Source organism: Toxotes jaculatrix, chromosome 13 (genome assembly GCF_017976425.1).
Source record: "Toxotes jaculatrix isolate fToxJac2 chromosome 13, fToxJac2.pri, whole genome shotgun sequence".
In the NCBI taxonomy this organism is placed as follows: Eukaryota; Metazoa; Chordata; class Actinopteri; family Toxotidae; genus Toxotes; species Toxotes jaculatrix.
This window is the reverse complement of record NC_054406.1, coordinates 4,391,744-4,414,127: the sequence shown is the minus strand read 5'-3', so window position 1 is coordinate 4,414,127 and position 22,384 is coordinate 4,391,744. Positions and strand designations below refer to the sequence as shown.

The 22,384-nt window shown below is 43.2% G+C and overlaps 4 protein-coding genes across 5 annotated transcripts; all 4 read right to left on the bottom strand.

The window, feature by feature from the left end:
* Positions 1-1,198: 1,198 nt before the first annotated feature.
* LOC121192187 (free fatty acid receptor 3-like) lies at positions 1,199-2,194 on the bottom strand. The gene has a single exon (XM_041053765.1). The coding sequence runs from the start codon at positions 2,192-2,194 to the stop codon at positions 1,199-1,201; it is 996 nt and encodes a 331-aa protein (XP_040909699.1).
* A 3,284-nt stretch (positions 2,195-5,478) lies between these two features.
* On the bottom strand, positions 5,479-6,471 carry LOC121192159 (free fatty acid receptor 3). The gene has a single exon (XM_041053735.1). The coding sequence runs from the start codon at positions 6,469-6,471 to the stop codon at positions 5,479-5,481; it is 993 nt and encodes a 330-aa protein (XP_040909669.1).
* A 1,714-nt stretch (positions 6,472-8,185) lies between these two features.
* tekt2 (tektin 2 (testicular)) lies at positions 8,186-12,792 on the bottom strand. The gene is made up of 10 exons (XM_041053752.1): positions 12,732-12,792; positions 11,770-11,932; positions 11,502-11,627; positions 11,161-11,366; positions 10,923-11,066; positions 10,561-10,675; positions 10,180-10,287; positions 9,937-10,080; positions 9,717-9,796; positions 8,186-9,365 (listed from the first exon to the last, which is right to left on the bottom strand). Exons 2-10 carry the CDS (start codon positions 11,923-11,925, stop codon positions 9,161-9,163), a joined length of 1,284 nt encoding a protein of 427 aa, XP_040909686.1. The 5' UTR covers positions 11,926-11,932; positions 12,732-12,792; the 3' UTR covers positions 8,186-9,160.
* Positions 12,793-13,526: 734 nt separating this feature from the next.
* Positions 13,527-21,322, bottom strand: usf2 (upstream transcription factor 2, c-fos interacting). 2 transcript variants are annotated; one of them, XM_041052862.1, is made up of 11 exons: positions 20,870-21,322; positions 20,087-20,130; positions 19,713-19,828; positions 18,655-18,774; positions 18,227-18,389; positions 17,942-18,029; positions 17,614-17,658; positions 17,065-17,123; positions 16,800-16,891; positions 15,101-15,229; positions 13,527-14,573 (listed from the first exon to the last, which is right to left on the bottom strand). In XM_041052862.1, the coding sequence occupies exons 1-11, from the start codon at positions 20,905-20,907 to the stop codon at positions 14,484-14,486; spliced, it is 984 nt and encodes a 327-aa protein (XP_040908796.1). In that variant the 5' UTR covers positions 20,908-21,322; the 3' UTR covers positions 13,527-14,483. The 2 variants fall into 2 exon arrangements, with proteins under 2 accessions (XP_040908796.1, XP_040908797.1); XM_041052863.1 differs by lacking the exon at positions 17,614-17,658.
* Between the last annotated feature and the right edge of the window lie 1,062 nt (positions 21,323-22,384).

The following is a 22,384-nucleotide window of genomic DNA, read 5'->3' as shown; positions in this document are numbered from 1 at the left end:
GTATATACTACAGGACACTATAAAGGGATGTTATCTGTGTGTACATGCACTCCACCTGCATAGGTGCGCTGCAGCTTTCATTATTACTGACAGGAAATGGCCAGAGGGCGGTTATCAGTCACTCCCTGTTTGAAGTCCCCTCACACCAGGAGGAGACACACTTTATAACTATGCTTCTCTACGACTTTGCGTAATCTCTGTGTTTACACTTCCGGCCGTCTGTGCTTCTGACTCCATATTAACTTGGAAGTGTACAGTCTCCACTTCCTGCATATGTAGTCTAACATCCCCTGGCTTTTAATTGCTTTTATCCCTCACTCCTATAAAACACTCATCTTTGATTAAACAGCGTCCTGGCTGTACTCTGAGTCAGAGGAAAGGTGGTTTAACAGGATGCTGTATGTATGTGTCCTCATTGGACAGTTTCCGGCTTCATCTATACCCGGTCAGACAAGGTGTCAGCGAACCAAAGTAACCCCTGTGAAGGCTTAGAGGCTGTCTTGAAATACTAGAACACCCACGTGAGTTGTGAAGTAGGAGCTGAGATATTCGGTAATGAAAAGTCATTTTTCCCATAGACAATGTTATGTGACTCACAGGTGAAGCAGCTCTGTGGCTTGGATCAGTGTGAAACTCTCCCGGTTTAATCATCAGTCCGAATGCATGAAAGTCAGAGAAGTGCAGCCACACATGAAACAGCTTTCCTGCGCAGAGTTCACGTTGTGAATGCAGTGCTGATTTTCAGCAGGATGTTGGTGTTTCTCACCTCCGCCCTTCAGGGTCAAGCACCACAAAAACAAAGCCAACCTGTGCCAACTAAGCACTGAACCATTAACTAAAAATGTGAGAATGTACTGAATCATTTTAATCCAGAAATGAAAGAGTTTTGAGTTGCCGGAATGTGAGGCCACTTTTCAGTGATGGTCTGTTGGGAAAAAAAGCTGTAGATCGTTACTGCTAATTTACCTTAGTGAAACAGAATCAGCAGATAAATAACTGAAAATAAACCTGCGCTTTGGAGTGTTTATTTCTTCTCTTTTAAAGTTTGGAGTATACATCACCTGTAAAAGGTACTGACATAACCTGAGAAGAGGACGCTGACTTGTCTGTTTGCCACAGTTCATCTAAAATTTGCCCGAAGCCTCTTTCATTCATTAGAGTTTTTTTTTTTTTTCATTTACATCTATAATTTCTTCTTTTAAGGAGGGGCTGCTTCCTTGTACTTTTCAGTCTTGGGGGGTGTCCGGTGAGGACAGTGAAGAGCCCCTCCACACCGGAGAATGTGCAGCTTTGCCATGATGTTCCTGAAGCAGTGATTTAACATGCTCCTGACAGCTGCTGAGGAGAAGTAGAAGATAAATGGATCCAGGCAGGCGTTGAAGGTGCTGGAGAGCAACGCCACGTTCCTCCACCCCTCGCTCTCCTTCCGGACAAATCCCACCACGTGGGAGGCGTTGTAAGGCCCGAAGCAGACGCCGAAAACTATGAGTGTGCCAAGCGCCAGACCTATGGCACGCAGCCTCCGCCGCCTGCCGATGTTTGGAAGACGTGACAGGATGAGGATGAAGTTGACGTAGCAGAAGCTGCAGATGAAGAAGGGGACACAAAAGAGAACGAAGAAGAGCTCCAGGCGGACCGGCAGCAGGATTTTGAGCTCGTCCTCACTGAAATTCAGGTAGCAGGTGGGTGGAGGCAGGGCTGGGCTGCTGGTGGTGCTGCCATTGTTGTTGTCACTCTCTGCACCTTTACTCCACTGGGCGTAGGGTATGATGTAGACGATGCTGAGGTTCAGAGAGGTCACCACCCAGAACATGATGCTGGCCAGCACGGCGTAGCGAGGCCGGCGGCACAGGGAGTACCTGAGGGGGTAGGCGACCCCCAGGTAACGCTCCACACTCACGGCCGTGAGGAGCAGAGTGCTGTTGTAGATGGTGACATAGAACAGAAAACCGGTGAAGGGACACAGGGGAAAGGGCAGCATCCAGGCCATGTCGTCCCAGGCCTCCTTCATTTTAAATGGCAGGAAAGCCAAGAAGATGAGGTCAGAGATGGTGAGGTTGAGCAGGAGGATGTCTATCGGGGTTGCCTTGCGGTGCACCTTGCGGCAGAAGGTGCAGAATGCCAGGATGTTGGCAGGGACCCCCATCAGGAAGGTGAGGATGTAGACAGAAAGCAAAAGGCGACTGCACAGCATGGTGGCTGCTCACAGCTGGGACAGACTCTCTGAGACACTGGACCAAAGAAAACATGAATCATTATTCATCAAAGCAAAGAACGGTTCACATAGTTTTTGACAGACATTGCCTCTTTTGATGATTAATAATTATCAAGGGAATTTGTAATGTTTGGTCTCATTTTCAGCCATAGTTTGTTTTGTTTTTTTAATTACAAAACCTAAAACATAATTTCCCAAAACTGTCACTGTAATTTTTATCAAACTTTACTCAAATAGGAATCAGGTGTTAATTTGTTGGTACTGCAGTGAATATGAGGACAGTGTGTGCAACATGTGGTCCACTCAAAATAAAAAAATAAATGAGGTCACCCAGTGACACGGTGTGACTCATTTATATGTTTTTAATAGCTTTTGGACAGAGAGGAATGAGCTACGTATATTTGACTCTGGATACACAGACAATAATTACAAGTAGAATAAATTCCCGTGGGATTTGTTGACAATAAGAGAAATATGGAATATCATCATACTTATCCTTTAAATTACTCATGGCTACACTAAAAGGCTGTTATTAAAAAAAACCCAAATGTCTCTGAACTACCAGCAACACATAGCCATCAAACTAACTTAAAAAATTAGAAAACTTATAGATATGCTGCTAGTCCATACATGCTGCTGAACAGAAGTAAAATGTGTGCTTTAGTGAGTAAATGATGAAAAGTGTGATTAACTCACCTCTGTCAAACCTGAAAAACCCGGTTCTCCATCCCTGTGCGGCTGTCCTCTCTGCTGCCGCAGCACTGTGGCAGCATGCTTCGCCTCCTGGAAGCAGACTGTTCAATCAGATCACAAGACTGCACTTAATATGCATGTCCTACTGAATGCCTGCTATCTCACCTTCAATAGCGGAAATTTAATAAGCGTCTGGACGCAGTCTTTGTTCTCCGCGCTCTCCAAACATCATCTCCCAGCAACCGCTCAGAGGCTCGGCATGATGCAGGTGGAAATGTGCCCCATTAACTTTTGGTGTGAAAGGCCTTGACAGAGACAAAGGGAAGGACACATGTTGCATCAGTTACAGCATCTTACAATAGAGGATGGAGGCTTTATCTGCCCGTAGTGCCCGCGAGAGGGCAGAGAACCGGTGCAATAAAATTACACATTTATTGCAACTTTTTGTTTTGTACTTACAACAGTGCTTAAGGAAAAATGCAGAGGACTGAAAAGGGAAGCGATGTCTTCCGTTGTTAGTTTTATTTACAGAGGAGTTTGAACTGGGTCAGAGAGAACCAAACTGCCCCAAGGGAACAGATGGGTTCAGCCTGCAAGCCCGTGGACTCGCTCGGCTCCACTGTGGTCTGGCACCGAGTCAGTTTGTGTCTCCATCCCTCGTACCAGCCCCCTTTTTATACAATCTGTCTACACAACATCGTTGTCAACAACAAACCTGTTATTAGTCTGCAGCTTGGTGCCAAATGATCCCTGTCTGATCCTCACTGGTGGAGGATGAACGTTAAAGTCACATTAAGACCACACGTGTTCATCACGTGGTTCATGTGCATGTTTGTGTTTAGTAGGACAGCATACCAAACAACCAAAAACCAGGGTGTTTATCTTTGTAGAACAAATTATTTCAGGACTGGGGTCATTAAAACGAATGTTATCCACAGAGGAGGAGGACAATATGTATTAGTCCTAAAATAAGCTTTTTTATTTTATTTATTTTATTGTGTCCTTGTCTGTATCACCTCATTTGATCTGAGCATAACACATACCATGGAAAAACGCTGTAAAATGTCTTGGGATAATGTACTGACTACTTTAATAGTGTGGAAGCCGAATGAAGCCAGTACAAGGACTCTTATATTCTGTCAGGATTAAATCTACACTACATGTTGAATGTACTGTGTTTCTGTAGGAGCAGTGATCATGTTCCACCCTTGAGTACCCATGTTTCAATTAATCATTTATCAACTGAGTATAAACTTCATATCATTGAGGGTAGGCTAACAGACAGAAACACCTACATTAATGTGTGTTAATGTATAATTAATTTCAAATATTAGCTTCCGTAACGATTGTAAAGTTGAATCGCCTTCTTGCTAAAAGGAGTTTCAACACAAAAGGAACATTACAAGCTTCAGGAAGGACGGTTAGGTTATATTAGTTTTAGCTTGATGTGCCTAATAAACTGAGAGTATACTTAGGTATAAGATGCACTGGCTTTCACTCAGTTCATCTTCCAGCTGTGCATTGTGGTAAACAGGAAGTTAGAAATATTCACTAATCTCAAAGGTATTCAACATTTTGTTCCTTATTTTTAAGACAGCCAACAAACAGCCACACATAAAAACAACGTGGAAAAATCACACTTTATTTTTGAAGGTCACTGTAGAACATTTTACAAAGTAATTAAGGAGGGTAATCAGCATGTTCAGAAACCAATCAATCAATGAATGCACAAACTTTTTTTAATGACATATATAATTCATTTCAAACATCAAATGGCTGATAAACTTTTATACCTCTGCAGACTCAGTCCCACTGAGGATATATTGACTCAGTGCCGGTGAAACAGGGCCCAGCCACTAGAACACAATGAAGCCATTATTATGATATCGGTTGCATCTGTGAGAAAACCCTGTTCACATGTCAGCCTGCCCAGCATCACGTCTTGTAACAAAAAGTTTCTAAGGGAGGGCTTTAGGTGATTCCCTTGTTATAGCTTGGACCAATAACTGACCGACACCAGATGGAGCCATTTGTCACCAAGCTAACTGTCTGACCTAAAGTTCAGCACTGTTTTTTTAAGGCCATGTTAGAAAATAAACTTCTTCTATTTTAAAAAGATGCAGTTTCCCCGGTAAAAACATGGATTTCCCATTACCTGAAACAGTCACAGCAAAAACTGCATAACGAGTCACTTTTTTTATCATCAGCAAAAACAGACATAACACAGGATACACCAATACTCCACTGACTGTGGTTAGACTTGCAAAACAGCTTTTGTCATCAACTTTTTCCTTCAGAAACATTAGATCTAAAGAGAAACAGGAAGTTGTAACCTGATGACACTGCATGATATAGCACTGATTAAATCATTCTGCCTTGAAATGACAGACACAGAGATATTATCTAGATTCTGTGTTGGTTCATCCGTGAGGAGGAGATATACAGCAGATAGCATTTTCTGTGGATAGTACACTTGAAGGACAGTTGATGTTTTTTTTTTCCTCTTTCTCCTTTCGGATTTGTCATGATTGTTTTTCCCAGCATCTCTGAAGTCCCCAGCCTCTGTGACCTCACTCCTGACTGACTTTAGTCACCTCAGCCCCCGCCTGGCTCTTCTCAGACAGCGTAGGAGGCGCCCTGACATTTGCAACAGTATTACATCGATGCCGACACCCTTCAATGTGGCTGAACTGACTTTGCCTTCCACAGATTCTTCCCATGATGCCCCTCGACGCTGCTGGCGACAGCATCAGCATGACCATGGGCTCCAGGAAAACGTTACACGAGCTAGTCAGCATAGCGTACGTCCTCCACTCAACACTGCGCCTCAACACAAACCCCACGATGTGTGAGGCGTTGTAGGGCGCATAGCACACCACAAACACAGCGAGTGTGGAGAGTGCAACAGTCAGGACTCTTCTCTTCCCCATGGGGGGCAAATTTGAGCGCCACACCAGGGTAACGCAGCGCAGCGTGCAGAAGGACGTCACAATCAGAGGCACAAGAAACAGCACGATGGCCATCTCCAGGCGCAGAGGCAGCAGGACAGCCAGCTGGGAGGTGTTGAAATTGTCATAGCAAGCTGAGGTGTGATCCTTGACAGAGACAAAGTTAGCCCCTCCTTCAGCCACCAGGGCACAGCTAAGGTGTAGCAGCACCAACAACCAAAGAGCAACGCTGACAAAGCAAGAGTTTCGAGCGGAGCGGTATCTCTTGTAGATAATTGGGAATGCGATGCTGAGGTAACGCCCCACTGTCACAGCAGTGATGAAAAGGCAGCTGCCATATAGTGAGGAGAAGAGGAAGAAGTTGTAGATGGGGCAGACGAGTGGTGGCAGCCTCCAGGCCTGAAGCAGAGTCTCCAGAGTCTTGATGGGCAGCCAGGCCATGAGGACCAGGTTGGCCAGGCACAGGTTGAGGGCGTAGACCACGTTAGGCGTGGCGCCACGCTTGTAGGCCTTGCGCACATACACAAAGAGGACCAGCAGGTTGGAAGGAAGGCCGAGCAGAAAGGTGAAGGTGTAGACAGCAAGAGCGATGAAGTCCTTGGGAGTCAACTGCATCTCTTCAGTTTGGGACGTGGACACTGCTGAGAGGCACAGGAAGTCCAGCAGAAAGGTAGCTCCTCCTCCAGTTTACCATGACAAAGACAAATCGTCAAACAAAGTCAAACTGACGAGAAAGCTTCAACTAAGACAAGCAAACAAACTTGCTCTTGTGTCCTCTCCATTACCAAACCACATCTTTGGAAAGACAAATTTGAAACAAAGTTCTTTTCCGAGCTGGTAATCGAGCAGGTGTAGAGACGGATTTCTCCCTCCGTCACGTTCAGAGTCGACTCTGACAAACAATCAAAGCCAAAAAAAAAAAAAAAAAAGAAAGAGGCGGTGGCCACAATGGTGCTGATGCATGTGGGCATGAAGGGGGCGAGGTGCACACGACATCATGACAGCGATGCAGATAAGGAGACGCATCCACTCAGGCAGAAGTGGGGGGGGGGGGGGGGGCATTTAGCCGGCACCAGGCTGCCTTAATTGCCCTCTCAGTGAAGGGCAACAGACAGGTAGCATCTGGGTCCTTAAGTGAAATGAGTCAGAATAATTCAGCGTGCCAGGAAGCACATGGCCATCCTCTCAAAGCCGAGGCTGTCTAAATGAACTGGAGGGCCAGGTAGTAAAGTCATAAATGTGCTGAAGTTGATGGTCGATGCGAGGAGCGGATGGTTCGGGCTTTGGGAAACTGACCTGTTTGTGGCATGTGGCACAGTTTTATGGTGGAGAATGAGTTCCCCGGTTTGTGTGTGTTTGTGTGTAAAAGTGAGCATGAGAGAGGAGTGGGTGTGTCACTCAAAAGGCTCTTGGTGAAGAAAATGGAGCAGAAAATCACCTCGACTTGTTGCAGAGGCATTTTGTTGGATACCAAGAAATGTTTTTCCAAGTAACGACCTGCGGCAGTTCAAAACAAGGCTGCTAGCTGTTTGATCAGTGTATTGATCCAATTTTCAAAACAAATGTGTGTAACATCTAGTCTTCTGATATTCTGCCGTGAATATTTGCAAAGTCATGACGACATGTTTACCTACATTAGCACAGCCTTTATTTACGTCTCATATGTTTTCTGTTGTGATTTCCTGGAGGCCTCAGTAGGCTGCTGTGAGTATTTCTAACACAGAGACATTTTAATCATTCCAGCCAAGATGCCAATAAATCTAAACTATGACTGTTGAGTACAATTGCTCATTGTATAATAATATTGATTGTCTCAATAGTTAATTTTGGTCAAATTGAAAAAAGGCAAGAATCCCACTGTGCGCTCTATCATGCTTGTGTCTCCTAAATTCATAACTTAGCTTATTTGCTTAAGTATTGAGCAAGAACCGGAACTGTCTGATTCATCTGGTGCACAAAAGCAACACAACTTTAATTAAAATGTTAGTTTTAGTGAAACTTAGTTGGCGGTTCTCTTGTAACTTGTTTTGTTAATTTCAAGTTAATTCAACTTAAAATTACCAGTTTTTATTTTCATCTCAGAACAAGTTTCTCTAACTTCAGATCTTTTGATTTAAGTTGAGTTGGAGGAATAAACTGCAGAGAGTTTACTGAACTCATTAAATTAAGTTTTTAAAGAAACATAAAGAGTCTGTTATCAGAAACTCCTGTTTTTGTATTTAAAAAATAAAAGACAAGATGGAAACTTGCTGTTCATCTTTAATACATGTGAAAATACATCATAGTTTCTTATCATAAAAATGATAAATGAACAGTGGGAACCATGTTGAAGGTTAGTATTTAGAATATTAAATGAAAACCCCTTGATCTAAGACAAACTTCACACAACAGGCCACAATGGTTATATTACTCTGAAATTTTTCTAAACACACAAGTTCTAACTTTCTATGCAAACTTTCAGAGACAAGACAAAGACCAAACAGTTTTTAAAAACAGATGACTCTAGCTCTAAATCCTCATTAAAAGCAGAGACTGACACAAACACATCCATTTGAAGACATTAATTCTGAGGCAGGTGAGAGTTACTAGGGTTTATTGTCTTAGGCACCCTGTTTAGTGCCTGTTTACCAGATTTTTTATCTAAACCGTGTATACCGTATGAGTCAAAGTTCACGTCATTATCACCGTCTTCATGCTCCAAACAGCGTCAGTTGATCAAACAATAAGATGAGGCCAAACAAAGCCATTAAAGCTGATGGTCGCTAAAAGTAATGACCTTACTAGACATGAAGGTGAGCTCTTTCACTTGTGAATTTTTGTATGAAATCAATAAATTCTTAAAACAAAAAAACAAAAAAGACAACCTCGAATACATAGATACAGTCAGATGCCAGAAATATCTTGATCAGCAAATGTTGGATCGAGGTCAGATTATTTGTGTAATTTCATATAGAAGTTAAACACACACAAAGTACATAACTGATCACAACTAAAAACTAATTACTCACACAAAAAGGGCTTAGACAAGTCAGGAGAAGAATTTTTTTGAGAGAGGGTGAAAGTTCTTGTTGAAATAAATAAATAAAATACATGAAAGTGTTTTGTTTCTCAGCAACAGCTTGAGATGATTAATTCATTTTTCATTTTATTTACTACCATCAGAATTCAGAATTGAATGTATTTTAAGTATGGATGGAACATTTTAGTGGTATCCATTGATTGCTGGTTGTTGAAAACATGAAGTCAAAGCTAAAAATGTTAATCATTCTAAAATATATTCGTCATATATTTGGATACCATCTTATTACTGAGCCAGCAGCTGCAGGTTGCTCCTCCCACTGGAGTTTGTGAGTGGGACCAGCAGCACCGGGGTTTTGCCGGTGCAGGAGGCTGATGTTAGGTGGGTACGGGTGTTCATGCTTCGTTGTTCCAGAGATAAAGCTTCCTGTTTTCTGGAGAGATCCTGCAGCATGCGGGCGTGATGGAGCTTCATCTTCTGCAGAGAGTGTCTGAGTGAAGAGAGGAAGGGGTGAACACAAGTAGGGATGAGAGTTTTAGACTGATTTCTTTCCACTCTGGTTTCTGGTAGATCTGTGGGTGAGCATACTCTGCTTTGAATTATTTCTGATATTCACTGCTGTGTCACATACTGTAGAGTAAAGGCAACATGCCTGAATGTCTATTTTTTTTTTCCTTTTTTTTGATTTGTAATTTTAACAGAGTTCACAGTGTCTTTTGATGCTAACTATGATGTTGGGTTTTCCTGTGTGCGCAACCTTTACTGGCTGAAAACAGGTAAATAAAAATGTGGATAAACTATTAGCTCCACTTTGTCATCACAGTAACAAAACAAGACTCACTGAGCCTCAGACAGCTTTTGTTTCAGAGCCACTATCGTGGCCTCCAGCTGATGGACTTCACTGACGAGGCCGTGTTGAACCTGCAAACAAAGAGGAAAGAAGAGGTCAGTCAGGACGAAGCTGCTTTTAGTTTCCATTAAAACACTTCAACTGCTCCTGTTGTTATTCTGTATTTGATATATTAAATATATTTGATATATTAAAAGGTTTATATATGAACCTCGTCTCTGCACAGGTCCATGCCAGGTCTGTTGGTCCTGTTCTCCAGTCTGGTATGAGCCAGTTTCAGTGAGGCCGTCTTTGCCTGCAGATCTGCGTCCAGCCCGTGGATGTCACTCTCCATTTCATTCATTTCATCTTCAGTCTACAGAGAATCAAAAACACTGTGTCTTTAATCTCAAAAGGTCCCAACCTGTAGTAAAATAGATAAATACCTGATATTGTAAGCTGTTAGATACTTTACAGTTTTTATTTGCCACTCCAGCTCATCGCGGGCCTGCTCTTCATGGTGATTGCGCTTACGAAGGGCAAACTCTGTGGCCCTCCGCTGAGTCTCCAACTCATTCTGTAGCTGAGGAATGGAGGATAGAGAAAAGATTCAAAGGGCCACATCTGTGAACTTCTTTTGATTACAGAGGAAGTGAGAGCAAGACTGGTGCATGATATTCCCAGTTACAGTTGAGAAAAACAAGATAAATGGCTTTGCAGAGGCTTTGTATTAACGTTCTTGGGTTGTCAAGGTCAAATTCTGCAAAGGCTAAAAAAAACATACTTGCTCCGTAAGTGCTATGTAGTATTTGTACTATAAATACCTTATGGTCAGGTGTAGTTACATCACACCCACCTGGGCTCTGGTGAGACTCATGTCCTCCCTCATTTGCTGGGACACCTGCATGGCCTCCTGGCCACGAGCTAAATTATACTGGCTGAACTGGACCCACTCCTGGGGGTTGGAGGAACTACAACAATAACAATGACATGTCTGCATTTTAGCTGATGAGGCAAGAGTAAACCAGAAAAGCTGAAAAAGGAGGTATTATTCTGCTGCATCCTGCTGGTTACACCAGGACATAAATAACCTCTCTGCAGTCTTTCAGTCAAAATTCCATAAATCAGATTTTTGAGTTTTAGCAAAACTTAAAATGTGGATGTAAACAAACTATCGCTTTGTGTGTTATTTCATGCACACCCTCATCCCAAGGTTACCCTGATGGTATGCGGGTTGGGCTGGTCTTCAGGGAGATCTGAGGTGACTTTATCGTAAGTGACAAGCAGGACATATCGATGTCCAGAGCGTCCATCTTGTTCTGGAGGTCAGCGGTCAGCTGATGCCGAGCCTCCTGCAAAACACTGGGAACAAGAATAAAGAAAGTTGGTCAACGAAGAATGAAAAACTGAAAACTGTCCCAATGCAATTTTTACATCACACCATAGCACAGTTTACCACAGTTGTTCGAAGGCCTTGTCTATGTGCTGTTGCAGAACTTGCTGCACTCTTCTGATCAGCTCCTCCTCTTTCTTCAGCTGCTCGTCTACTGGGTCGGTGACCAGCTCGAACCCTCGTCGTCCCTCCCTCAGCGTCAGACACTCCGTACTCACCTCCAGAGGAATGACAGTCGCAGCCAGAGCCTGCTCGGTCTGCTCTTTAGACTGTCCCAACACACACCAAGGCTAAGGTTACTTCACTGTGAGTTCCAAACTGACCACTTCTAAAAGGCTTTGTACTTTTATGAGCATAAAATGAAACCAGTTCTCTGTTGTATTTGAGTTTTTTTGGACAGTCACCAGGGTCAGAGCTTCCATCTCTTCATCCACTTTCCGTGCGCAGGTTTCCAGCACTTCCTTCCATCGAGCAACATCCCAAACCCGGTCACTCAGCCGGCGAGAGGTATCACTCTCATCCCAGGTTGTCTGCAGAGAAAAATGGCAAGAAGGCGACAGAATGGAAGACTGATGAAGTGTGGAGGAATAAAGGACTTGTGGACATTGCGTCTTTTGGAGTATCCTTTATCCTGTAGGTACTGACTGTTCAGCTTCCTGCACAAACACCCACCTTGCAGCTGGTCTCGTTGCGTAGTGACCTCCCCTCTTGTCGGATCACATTAGAAATAAGTCTCTCGTGTTGAGCTGTGGCAGACAGCTGGTGGTTGTTGCTGTACCACTCTGACACACTAAGGCGAAGGCCAGGTTTTGCAGGAAGTGCAGACATCCTACTGCTGCAGCAACAAGCAAACATCTCAGTCAAGGTATGTGTCAAGTACAGTTAAATGTGTAAGATTTGTTTGTCAGCCCTTGAATTTCACAACACCAACAGATACTATACACATTCAATAACTTGAATAAATAAACTTTTATCTTATAAAGGAACAACGCTTGTTTTCAAATGTTATTAATAATGAAGCTTCCTAACTCATTTAAAAGAGGGTTGTTTCAAATAACTATTTTATCCCTGAAAGAAGAAATCTGATCACGTAACTGAATCCTTCACATCCTTTGCAAAGTCTGACTGACCCAGAAAAGCTGGCAAATTGAAAAATGGGGATCTTCAAAGTGCATTATGGGAAATTTAACAAAATACTACTTTTTTTTAAAGTGACTCAGGGGTGACTGTTGTATTACCACACCATACAAGCACAACTATAAGTCTGAATGCAGCATTTGATTTGATCATTTGCATTGATCATATATTAACGTGACAGACAGGAGGGGCATCACTTTACTTAAACCAACAAATAACGCTAGACATTTCCGTAAAACACCAGGATAAATAGGTGTTTTAAAAGCAGTAGTACAGGCTAAATTCAACAGAAACACTCTTGTCATAAAATAGCTCATTTGAGCTCCGTGATCTTTTCCACTCGCCGAAGTGACAGAACCATAAAGTGTCCGCTTACTTCCAAAACCTGAAGCTTCTCAAACTGGTCGTTGCGCCCGTTTGTGAAGCTGAATCTCAAACACCGCGATAACCGCTTTAAATCTCATTTCAAAGCTTCGTCACTTTAGAATTTTACTCACCTCAGTTCTAGAATGACTCCAGAGAGTCGTCGTGTGCTGTCTTATCTGGACCAGGTTTCCAATAGCAACGACTACCCCCCGCCGTCTCCAGGCAACGAGCAGACACAACGTTCTACTGAAACTCTTTAATTATTAAATGCCATGGCAACGTCCGCGACGTTTTTAATTCGCATCTCAGCAGGGAGAAGTTACCAGTTAGCATAAATGTAAAACGGTTTTATGCTCCCATTTTTTTTTTTTTAAAGTGGCAAACGGCACTTCAGTTAAAATGATGTCAAAATTTGGAAATAAAGAGCACAAACGTTTCACTTGACCTCCAAGGCAAACACAGAATGTAGACATTCTCTGTAATAAACAACGCTCACACTTCTGTTTTATTGTAATATCAGAATTAGTCATGCCAGTGGTTATATTTCCATGCTGTTGAGACTTTCAGTGTAGACAAAAGCTGGTTAGTTACAAATTTATCATTGCTCACATCCAAACTACCCTCAGCACATTCCTGACCATGGCTGTTTTATGGTCTTTTGTCAGCAGCAATGGTTCCCAGAGTTGTAAAAAAAATTGGGAATATTGCAAAAAAAGAAAAAAAAAAGAAAGAAAAGAAAGAAAGAAGCCACCTTGGGTGTCCAGTAAAATGCAGCAGGACTGGTGGGCCAAACAGAACCTGGTCTCAAACCAAGACCTCACATGACTGAACCTCTATTTCAGTGCATCACACCAGTAACCTATTAAGCAGATAAACAAACCTTATTTTAATGCCCATTAAAAACGATTCACACATTGAAAATCATCTCCATATTCTCATTTATCTGTACATTGCACCGAATGGGGACACAAAAGAGACCTAAACTCTATATATATGTAAAGACTTCATTGAGTCTGGGAACCACTTGCCAGTGCACCATCCCAATTACCTGAGCTATGTTAACACCTAGATTCTCCAACAGGCTTCTATTAAGGCCTTGGACTAAAAATAAAAACCTCCATGCCTGCAATGCTGCTTACACTTTGACTGTCAGAACAGTATTATAGTTTTTGAATTTACTGACATTGGGCTATGTTTGAGGACTCTGCCTGGTTCTTGGAGTGTCAGTATTAAGAGGCAGAAATCTGCACACAGATCAAATATATATACACACATGATCCAGTGACAGTAAAACTATCCTTAGTGACAGTGATGAATATGATCAACATATATGATTTATCTGCTATTTGTTCGTTCTTGGGGAAGGAGTAAATGCGGAAACCAGTTTTCCTTTCTGTGCACACATTCCTCAAAGACTGATAAATTAAAAGTAAATGGGAGCGATCATTCATGTCACATTTAGTAGTTTCACACACACAGCAAATGTCAACAAAAAGGGAAGGAGTAGGAGTTTGTGGTACGATAAAAAGGTGAAATCAATATGAGTAAAATTTCTGTGGCAGGCTCATAGTTTAAAGTGAAAAGAAAAGTTGGTGCAAGCATGGTGGAACTGTGCAGAGGCTGTTTTCCTTGAAGCAGAGGTGAAAGGTTCAGTTAGCTACACAGTTAACGGATTTCAGAGCGTTCAGTCTTTAAACTGCTGGAGGTGGAAGAGGCATTTTCAGTTTGCAGTCCTTCAGTGTTCTTCTCGAGCCCTGTGCGTGTTTTTGTGGTCCAGTTTCGGATGGAAATTGTCTTTCATTGTTATTCCTTTCCTTGTATTGTTCAGGTGGGTGGGAGGATGCAACGTTGTGTTTGTGTCGTTACATGTGTCCAGTCCATAATCACTGTGGTGTTGCATCTCCATTGACTTCTACGCCGTGCTGCTGTAGCTGTGCTCGAAGCAGTGCATTGTCATTCTTTAGTTCCTCGATCTGGAAAACCACCACACAGATAATTAGACCAGGAAAAAAAACAGAAGAGGCAGTGCTGTGAGACTCAAACCCTCTTTTATCCTTAGAGGGTTAGTTCAGCAACAGTATTTGAACTGTCTGCGCTTATTAATGTAATTCTTGCTGAACAGTGGCCACTGAGGCCACAAGTGATAATTACAGAATACTGACACTTAGCATTGTTTTATAACGCTCAAGAGCTGAGACTGCCATGTATACGTCATATGGGATGCATGGGAAAGGTGGGAAAAATTCTCATGTTTATGACTTGAATGCTCACTTTATTGGACAACTCAAGACAGCTGTAAGATCGCAGAGCTGGCAGTGTGAATGTGCTGCTTCCAGCCCCAATGTTTTCCTGCTAATACGACAAATTAAAATGTGCCTCAAGTTCACAGACCTGCTTCTCAAAATCTTTTGTTTTATGTTGGTCAAAATAAAAGGTTAGACTTGTAAATCCAATTCAGGCTGAGTGCACTGAAGCAGAGAGTGTTGTATGGGAAGTTAACCTGTTGTCTAAGCAGCTCGTTGTCCATCTTGACTCGCTCCACCTCTTTGTAACTCTCTTGCAGTTGCTGGTTATTCTGACGCAGCTCTCGGATGTAGTCACAGGCTTTGTACAGGATGCTTCCTTTACTCTGAGAAAAAACAACAGATGACAAAACATCATGTGTTTGAAAATGACTCATCGCCTCCTTTAGTACTAACTTCTCATTTTAACCCATCTGCTTTTCCCTCCCATTGTGTCACTCACATAAACCTTCACTGAACTTTCCTCCAGTGACTAAACAATTTCAGAGCCTTTCGGCCAAACTCGTGTGGAGCAATATCAGATTAGTAGTACTTCTTAACAGAGCCTAATTTTGACTAAGAGTGTGAGCCCTAGGCTGTGGTTACTCCAGGTGTCTCAATGTGACTGTCAGCATCAGTTATGCAAGCATGCATTAGGTAAAAGGACGAGATGCAGAGACAGCAAGTACGGAAGTGGTCAGGTTTATGAGCTGAGTTTATATCGGCAATGTGAAGACATGGACTGCAGAACATGCAACGCAAACATGAATTCAAGATGAACTCAGATGTGAAACAGCCAAAAGTCCTTTTATCGAACCTGGGTTACTCATGGGGGGAGTAGTAGGTTTCAGCAGTGAGGATCACTTCCGCGTTCAAAAAGCTGCAGTTCCTCGGCTACCGCTAGGGGCTGGCTCCAGAAGTGAGCAATTCTCCACTGTCCCCCATGTTAAAATAGCTTTACAGCCTAAAAAACATATTTACAGCCTGGTACATTTTTGTTTTTGGTCTCTATTGATAGTTTCCACCTCTGTGAACACTGTGGGGCGGGTGAAATTTTTTTTTGTACCACAACCGTTTTAGTGTTATTTAGGCTTAAAATTCTTACATAAATTGGCGCGTGGTTACGTTGAGTGACATCCTCCATAGACAGGAACTGGCAGTTAGCTTTTTGCTAAAGCATCGGCTGGGCTAGGCGGCTACCTCCAGCGGCTGACAGGGGCTGAAGTGTCCGTGTTTGTTTGCCAATGTTCGGATATGTTTTTGTGACAATATGACTTGTAGTGTAGACTGTACTAACCGACCGTCGAAGGAGTCTGTGTTGCAGTTTTTTCGGTAAGTAAATTTCTCACTTTTTTTACCTGGATGTTTGAACTAATTAGCATGTGTTAGCATATTTTGCCGCTAGCTTATGACTTCATGGCCGATTTATGGTCGCTGTTGATACAGACAGAGGACCGGAGCAGCTAATGTTAGGAACGTTGTTGCGGTGTGTTCCGTGCTCTCAGAGTCCGTTTATTGCGGGAATACTAGGCTACAATTTTATTTGGTCTCATTTTTCTGTTTAAAAAGTCCGACATTGCATGGACAGAGCAGCTCCGTCAGTAAGCGGCTGCTGCTGTTTGTGTGCTGCTGTAACTGTGAGTACATAGTGGATGGAGGCTGCGGTGAAAGCCGGTAAATATTAAATATTTCTCCGAGCTAAGTGGGCGGGTTCTCGGCAGGCTGACCGCGGCTGACCCGTAGAGCCTTTCCGCCAAAAATGGAAAGCACACTCCCTCTAAAATCCAAGATGGCGCAGCTTAAATGTCCATGGTTTGGTCACAAAACCGACTCCCCAAAACCAATGGGTGCTACGTCCATGTCTTATACAGTCTGTGGTTGTTACTACACTCATCTGTCGCTGTGGACAATACTCACCGCTCCAGTTCTGCTGTCTACGCTGCAGTCAGGGATGATTTTTGACAGAGTGACAATCCAGTTGTTAATTTTGTCTCTTCGTCTTCTCTCCACTGTAAAGAAGGAGAGACAGAGACTCAGGGTGGTTCACATCATATATCTGTTTTTTTTTTTAACAGGAAATATGGAATATATAGAAATGCCCTGTGTATGCAGTAACATGCAAGTCCTTACAGGACAAAGCAAAAGCTGGCTTCAACAGTCAGTCACAGCAGTGACCACATACCTTCATTGTGCTGTGCTCTTCGCCTCTCATCTCTGGGCGCCCGTGGACCCTCCACCTTCCTGTAAAGACACAGCAAAACAAATTTGGCAAAGAAGTTATGAATAAAATGGCAGATTTTGAACATTAACCAAATCTGTAAAACCTGAACTAGAGTCCAATTAACAAAAATCCTTGTTGTCAAATGCGCCCAAACAAAGATCCACATAGCTGGGGCTTTTTCATTTTTTTTTTTTTGGCTTGTTGATGAGGAGCGCCCAAATGCACCATTAGTTTAAGTCTCTATTAGAGCTTGACTGTCTCATGTGGACACTGCTGAACCTTTAAGTCCTCTGAAGGGCACAAGTTTGCAGGATCCAGCTTAGGAATTGCACTAACAGGACTCAGTCATAGGGCACTGCTCGCCTAAAGCTGCCTTTACTAAACTAAGCCTGTCAACATATAATTCACCATACAGGGATGCTAAAGATTGATTAGTGAGCAACCAGACATCTGTCTCTACAACACATGATGGAGGCAGGGTGGGGGGGCGTATGTGAAAGTTCGTCTCACCAGTTTGTACTGCCATGCTGCAACATCTCGCTTTCACCAAGGTCTCTGGGGATGGCAGGTAAGTAGGACAGAGTGTGGTTTTCAGATGTTGGATGTTTTAAATGATGGATATTGATTTTTGTTTTTTTGTATGTTCATTTGTACACACAACGACAAAACTAATCATTCCAAAAAGGGGAAAGAAGAGGGTAAAGAACAGCCAATCCACTGAGAAGTTACAGGGAGAGGGGTGAGAAAATGTGGAGGTGAGAGGTCAACCAAACATGTGGGAGAGAGTCATGGTGATTCGGTAACTTCAGGAAAGGCATGAACGTTGTGTTATACTCACGCAGTGTAGGTGTGTGTGCGTGGTGCGATGGTGCGAGGGGTCGTTGTCTGCAGCACCTCGGGGGGGCTCATCATCACGTAAAACTGACCTGGATTTTAAAGGGACACATTAAATAGAAAATTGAAGTGAGTTAAAATTGAGTGAAGGTGCACTGGTAGCTTCTATTTGTGTATTTTGTCAGTGATCTAACCAACAAAAAGTCTGTTTACACAATTAATTCTGTCGTTTCTCGTTTTGTGATACACAGTCACTTTTTCACCAGATGATCATGGAGCGTTTTCTCACCTCCTGCCTGCGTGATCGTTGGGTCGGCGGTGGCCTGCACCGACACGGCCGTGGCTGTTCCATCGCTGACGGTGGCGGCGGGGAAATAAGCGAAACGTGTCTCTCCACTCACAGTCTCCCCGCCAGGACTGCCCCCGTTGCTGAAGGGGTTCTGGATAACAGCCTGGAAGGTGAGGGACAAATCAGTCAAGCACTAAACAACTAATATATAATAAGGCTGCGTTTGATCACTGCAAAGTTTCCCTATTGTTTTTTCCATTTCTGTTTTTAATAATGGATGTGAACCATCCATTATTAAAAGAACAAATGTTAAAAAAAAAAAATAATTTAGTACATAGTGATTTCAGCAGGTAAAATGACTTGTGAGCAAACATCACAGACAAAAATCACCCTTGGTTCAGTGTCACAGTACATGCATGTTAACTCACCTGTGCCACAGCCTGAGGGGCTCCAGCAAATGCTGCAGCGGAGACGACGCTTACGGCTCCAGTCCCATCAGCTGTTGCTTCTAACTGATCGTCTGTCACCTGAACCACGCGATACGTCACCTGGGGACGGAGTGGAGAGGAAAATTGAGGGATCACGCTGAGGTTCTTCAGGGGTTTTGTGGGTTTTTCTCCACCAACTCAAAATGAAACCACAGCTTTTTAAAAAAAAAAAATAAACACGTAAGCAGACTCTTTCCCTTCTCCAGCGCTCACGCTCATAAATTTCAGCCAACTTTTACATCACTTACCGTTTTCCTTTGCTAAGCCTCTAAGTATGAGAAAATGTTTATCAGGTGTTAACATCTGTCTTGTGCGTTTCCCGGTCCTTGGGGTTTGGGGTTTTCTCTAGAATTCAAATACACTTCCACAAATAAGCCTGGTGTGAACGCAGCTAAGAATAATTTGCATTACTTAATGTCGCTGGGTGTCATTTGAACAATCCTACGCCCAGAAGCACTCTGCAACACACACACAGCCTTAAAATGACCATTAGCTAAAACTCTATATATAGGGTAGCCCTTAGCAACCGTAACTAGGCACAGCAGGCAGGTGTGTGTGTGTCAAAGTCTCGAAACACTTTTCGATTTCCCGTAGCACCCCCGCCTCTGTGGTCTGAGTTAGGGTATAGGTTAAGTTATAATTAGATGTAGCAGAGGTAAATGGTTAGAGTTAGGGTAAGGTTCTGTCAGGCTAAGCATCATAAAAGACGACTGGTGGGGGGGGAAACGGAAATATCTCGACGTCAACACAGCACCTGTTTAGATTTCTGCGGAACTGTTGTGCTGCAGTAAGAGTGTTTGTTACTGGGCATTCAAAGTATTAGGATGGTGGGAGGGAAATAGTGAAAATAAATTTTTGAACTACTGTATTGAACTTTTATAGGAAAATACAGATTAAAGGAAAGACTGAACCTAGCACTACACAGTGATGGAAGTACATATTTTATTTATTTGATTATAAGTAACTGTACGTCTGGGATATACTTTCTCCATGCTCACCTGTCCTCCGCTATTCTCTGTACGAAACTGGTACTGCACATTGTGGTCAGCGAACGCAGCCTGCGGGACACCGGTGATGGTCACTGCAGTCTGCTCCTCCGTCCCCACCGCTTCTCCTGCAACACACAGGTCAACATGTTAAACAAATCTGTGATGCTGAACCAAGGCACAAGTACAAACAGATGTGAACTGATGCATGCCTGCAGATGATGATTGCAAACATTTTACTGAATGTAGCTCAGTTTTTAAAAAAAAAATATTGTCTCAGCTCGTATAATGTGTCTGCCTCATAGGAGCAAATGTTTTTATTTTCATTTTCGTAAAAGAATCATGTTTGTTTCACTTGTGTGGATCAGACGGCATGAGCCTCCCACCTTCCTGTAACTGCACCACCTCTTCTGATTCCTGTTTGTCGTGACTAAAAACAAAAAGAGAATATTAATGAGTCAATTTCAAGCGGAACCCAAATTTCACATTTCTCAGAATCAAGCTGATTTATCATCATTAATGCAGTGTAATCAGTGGTGGACGGAGGGCGCCCCCGGGCGGTCGCATGAGGAGATGACGGACAAGACATAAATAAAGTGACAGATAATTGGCGTCTGAGGGAGACAGAAATTAGATTTTGCTTTCTGCAACTTCTAATAGAAAAAAATACAATTATCTGAGAATAAAAACTTAACTCTATATGATTTGATTATCTGCGCATGGAAAGACAAACTTATAAAATAATTATAACACTTCTGACACACGCCCCTCCCGGTTTCATAAAAGCATTTTAATCCTAAAAGAGCTGCATCAGGTACAGTAACAGCGCAGTGCAGTTTAGATGTTACCCTGAAAAACAGACACAAAGTGCTGCTGTGCATCGGCGCTACTTGTAAATAAAACACAGATGTGATTTTACAGATTTGTTTAAAAAAAAAAAAAAAAAAAAAAAAAAAGGAGCGCAGAGTTTCTGCTGAAAACATCTTCGCGGGTGCTGAAACAGCAAGCTGCACGGTGACTGATCCAAACCGGGAGGCACCGCAGGAAACAAATATTAAAAGTATCAGGAGCAGCAGGGTTATTAAACAGAGCCCTGCGCTGCAGACAGGAAAGGTTTTAGGCCGTGGTGGGAGCCATGGCAGAGCAGGAAGCGGCCACCAGTCTCTCACCTCGCCGCGCTGTCCAGACTCTGCTCCAGCATATCCATGAAGGTTTTTGCGGGTGTAAAACGCCGATATCCAACGACACTGATTTACGGAGATGGAAGCGCTGATCACGGGGACAAACACACGGGTCATGTGAGAAAGACAGTCCAGGACACGTGAGGTACCGACCGGGCGAGGAGCTAAAATGGAGGCCGCTGCGGAGCGGGACGGATCCGTCTGCGTCAGTGCGGAAAACAAAAAAAAACACAACCCGGGCGTTTACGCAGCTTCGCGCCGGCGGTGGCGGTGCTCCGGCTCGGGGGTTAAAATCATTAAAGCCTCTTAGATGAAGTGCTGGATGTGCGGACGCAGGATTATTTCCTTTGAAACAGCGCGTTGGGAATCGTTTTGCCCTTGGTTTCCTTTTTGTTGCTCCGCCGCGCACAGCTGCTGTTTATCCGCGCAAAGCTGCGGGCAGAGACCTGCGCTCAATAAGACGTGGAGTGGACTAGTTTGTGCGTTTTATTAGGCCATGAAACGAGTGTTTTTCGCCTTTTGTGCTGCTTTGCTTTGGTGCACTTTTACGTATTGTAGTGTAGTATTCACGTGACACATCGGATGCAAAGAGTTTGGTGGATAGAGACGGATCAAAGTGGTTTATTTCTGTATTAAAACTTAAAGGTTTATGGTCAGTTTGCCTCCGGTTTTTGAGGCTGTGTTGTATTAATACATATTACAGACAATCCAATTCAACTTCTCAGTATTTATCTTCAGACACAGGATGACAATCATCTCCTCGGCGGCACTTTTTTTCAGGTCCTGTGCCCAGGTGACCACAGAGATCCAATACGGGTTTTCACACAAACCACATGACAAACGCTGGCCGTGCGGTGCCACAGAGCGACGCGCAGCGCTCACACGCTGCTCCTAATTCACTCTGTTATATCACGTTAGGCAGCAGTTTTTAGTTTTACTTAAGAAAAACGCGTAATGACCTCTGGTTAGGACACAGTGGGCTGAGTTAGAAAGCAGCTGGTGTTGGTTGGTGGTTGTTTTCTGCAGCCAGTCAACCTTCACATCAAATCCAGCCGGAGGGAGGCGATATCGGATCTGTCTGCGGGCAGGGACGGTTTAACCACGACCGAGGGCAAAACATTTTTCCTTTAAATGTTTCATTAAATTCACAATTGAATTCTGAGCTCTGTTGCATTTCCCTTTGGGGGAACAGCGAGATTTCCCATGACTGTCAGACACGCTGAAGAGCTTCGTGAGGAATAAACTGATCCGAAGCAGCTTGAAAATCATGAATGAATCACAGTGTTTGATAATTTGGAAGAAAATGGGGAAGAAACAGAATAGAGCAAAAACAATAGAAAACATTACAGGATGTGTAAGTCCCCACAAGCACACCGTAGACACGAGTGCACATTAAACACGTCAAAACATGATTTTCCCCTTTAAATAAGTGGTTTCTAACCTGGGGTTCAGGATCCCTCAGGGGGTCACAACATAAATCTGAGGCCACTGACCATGTAACCA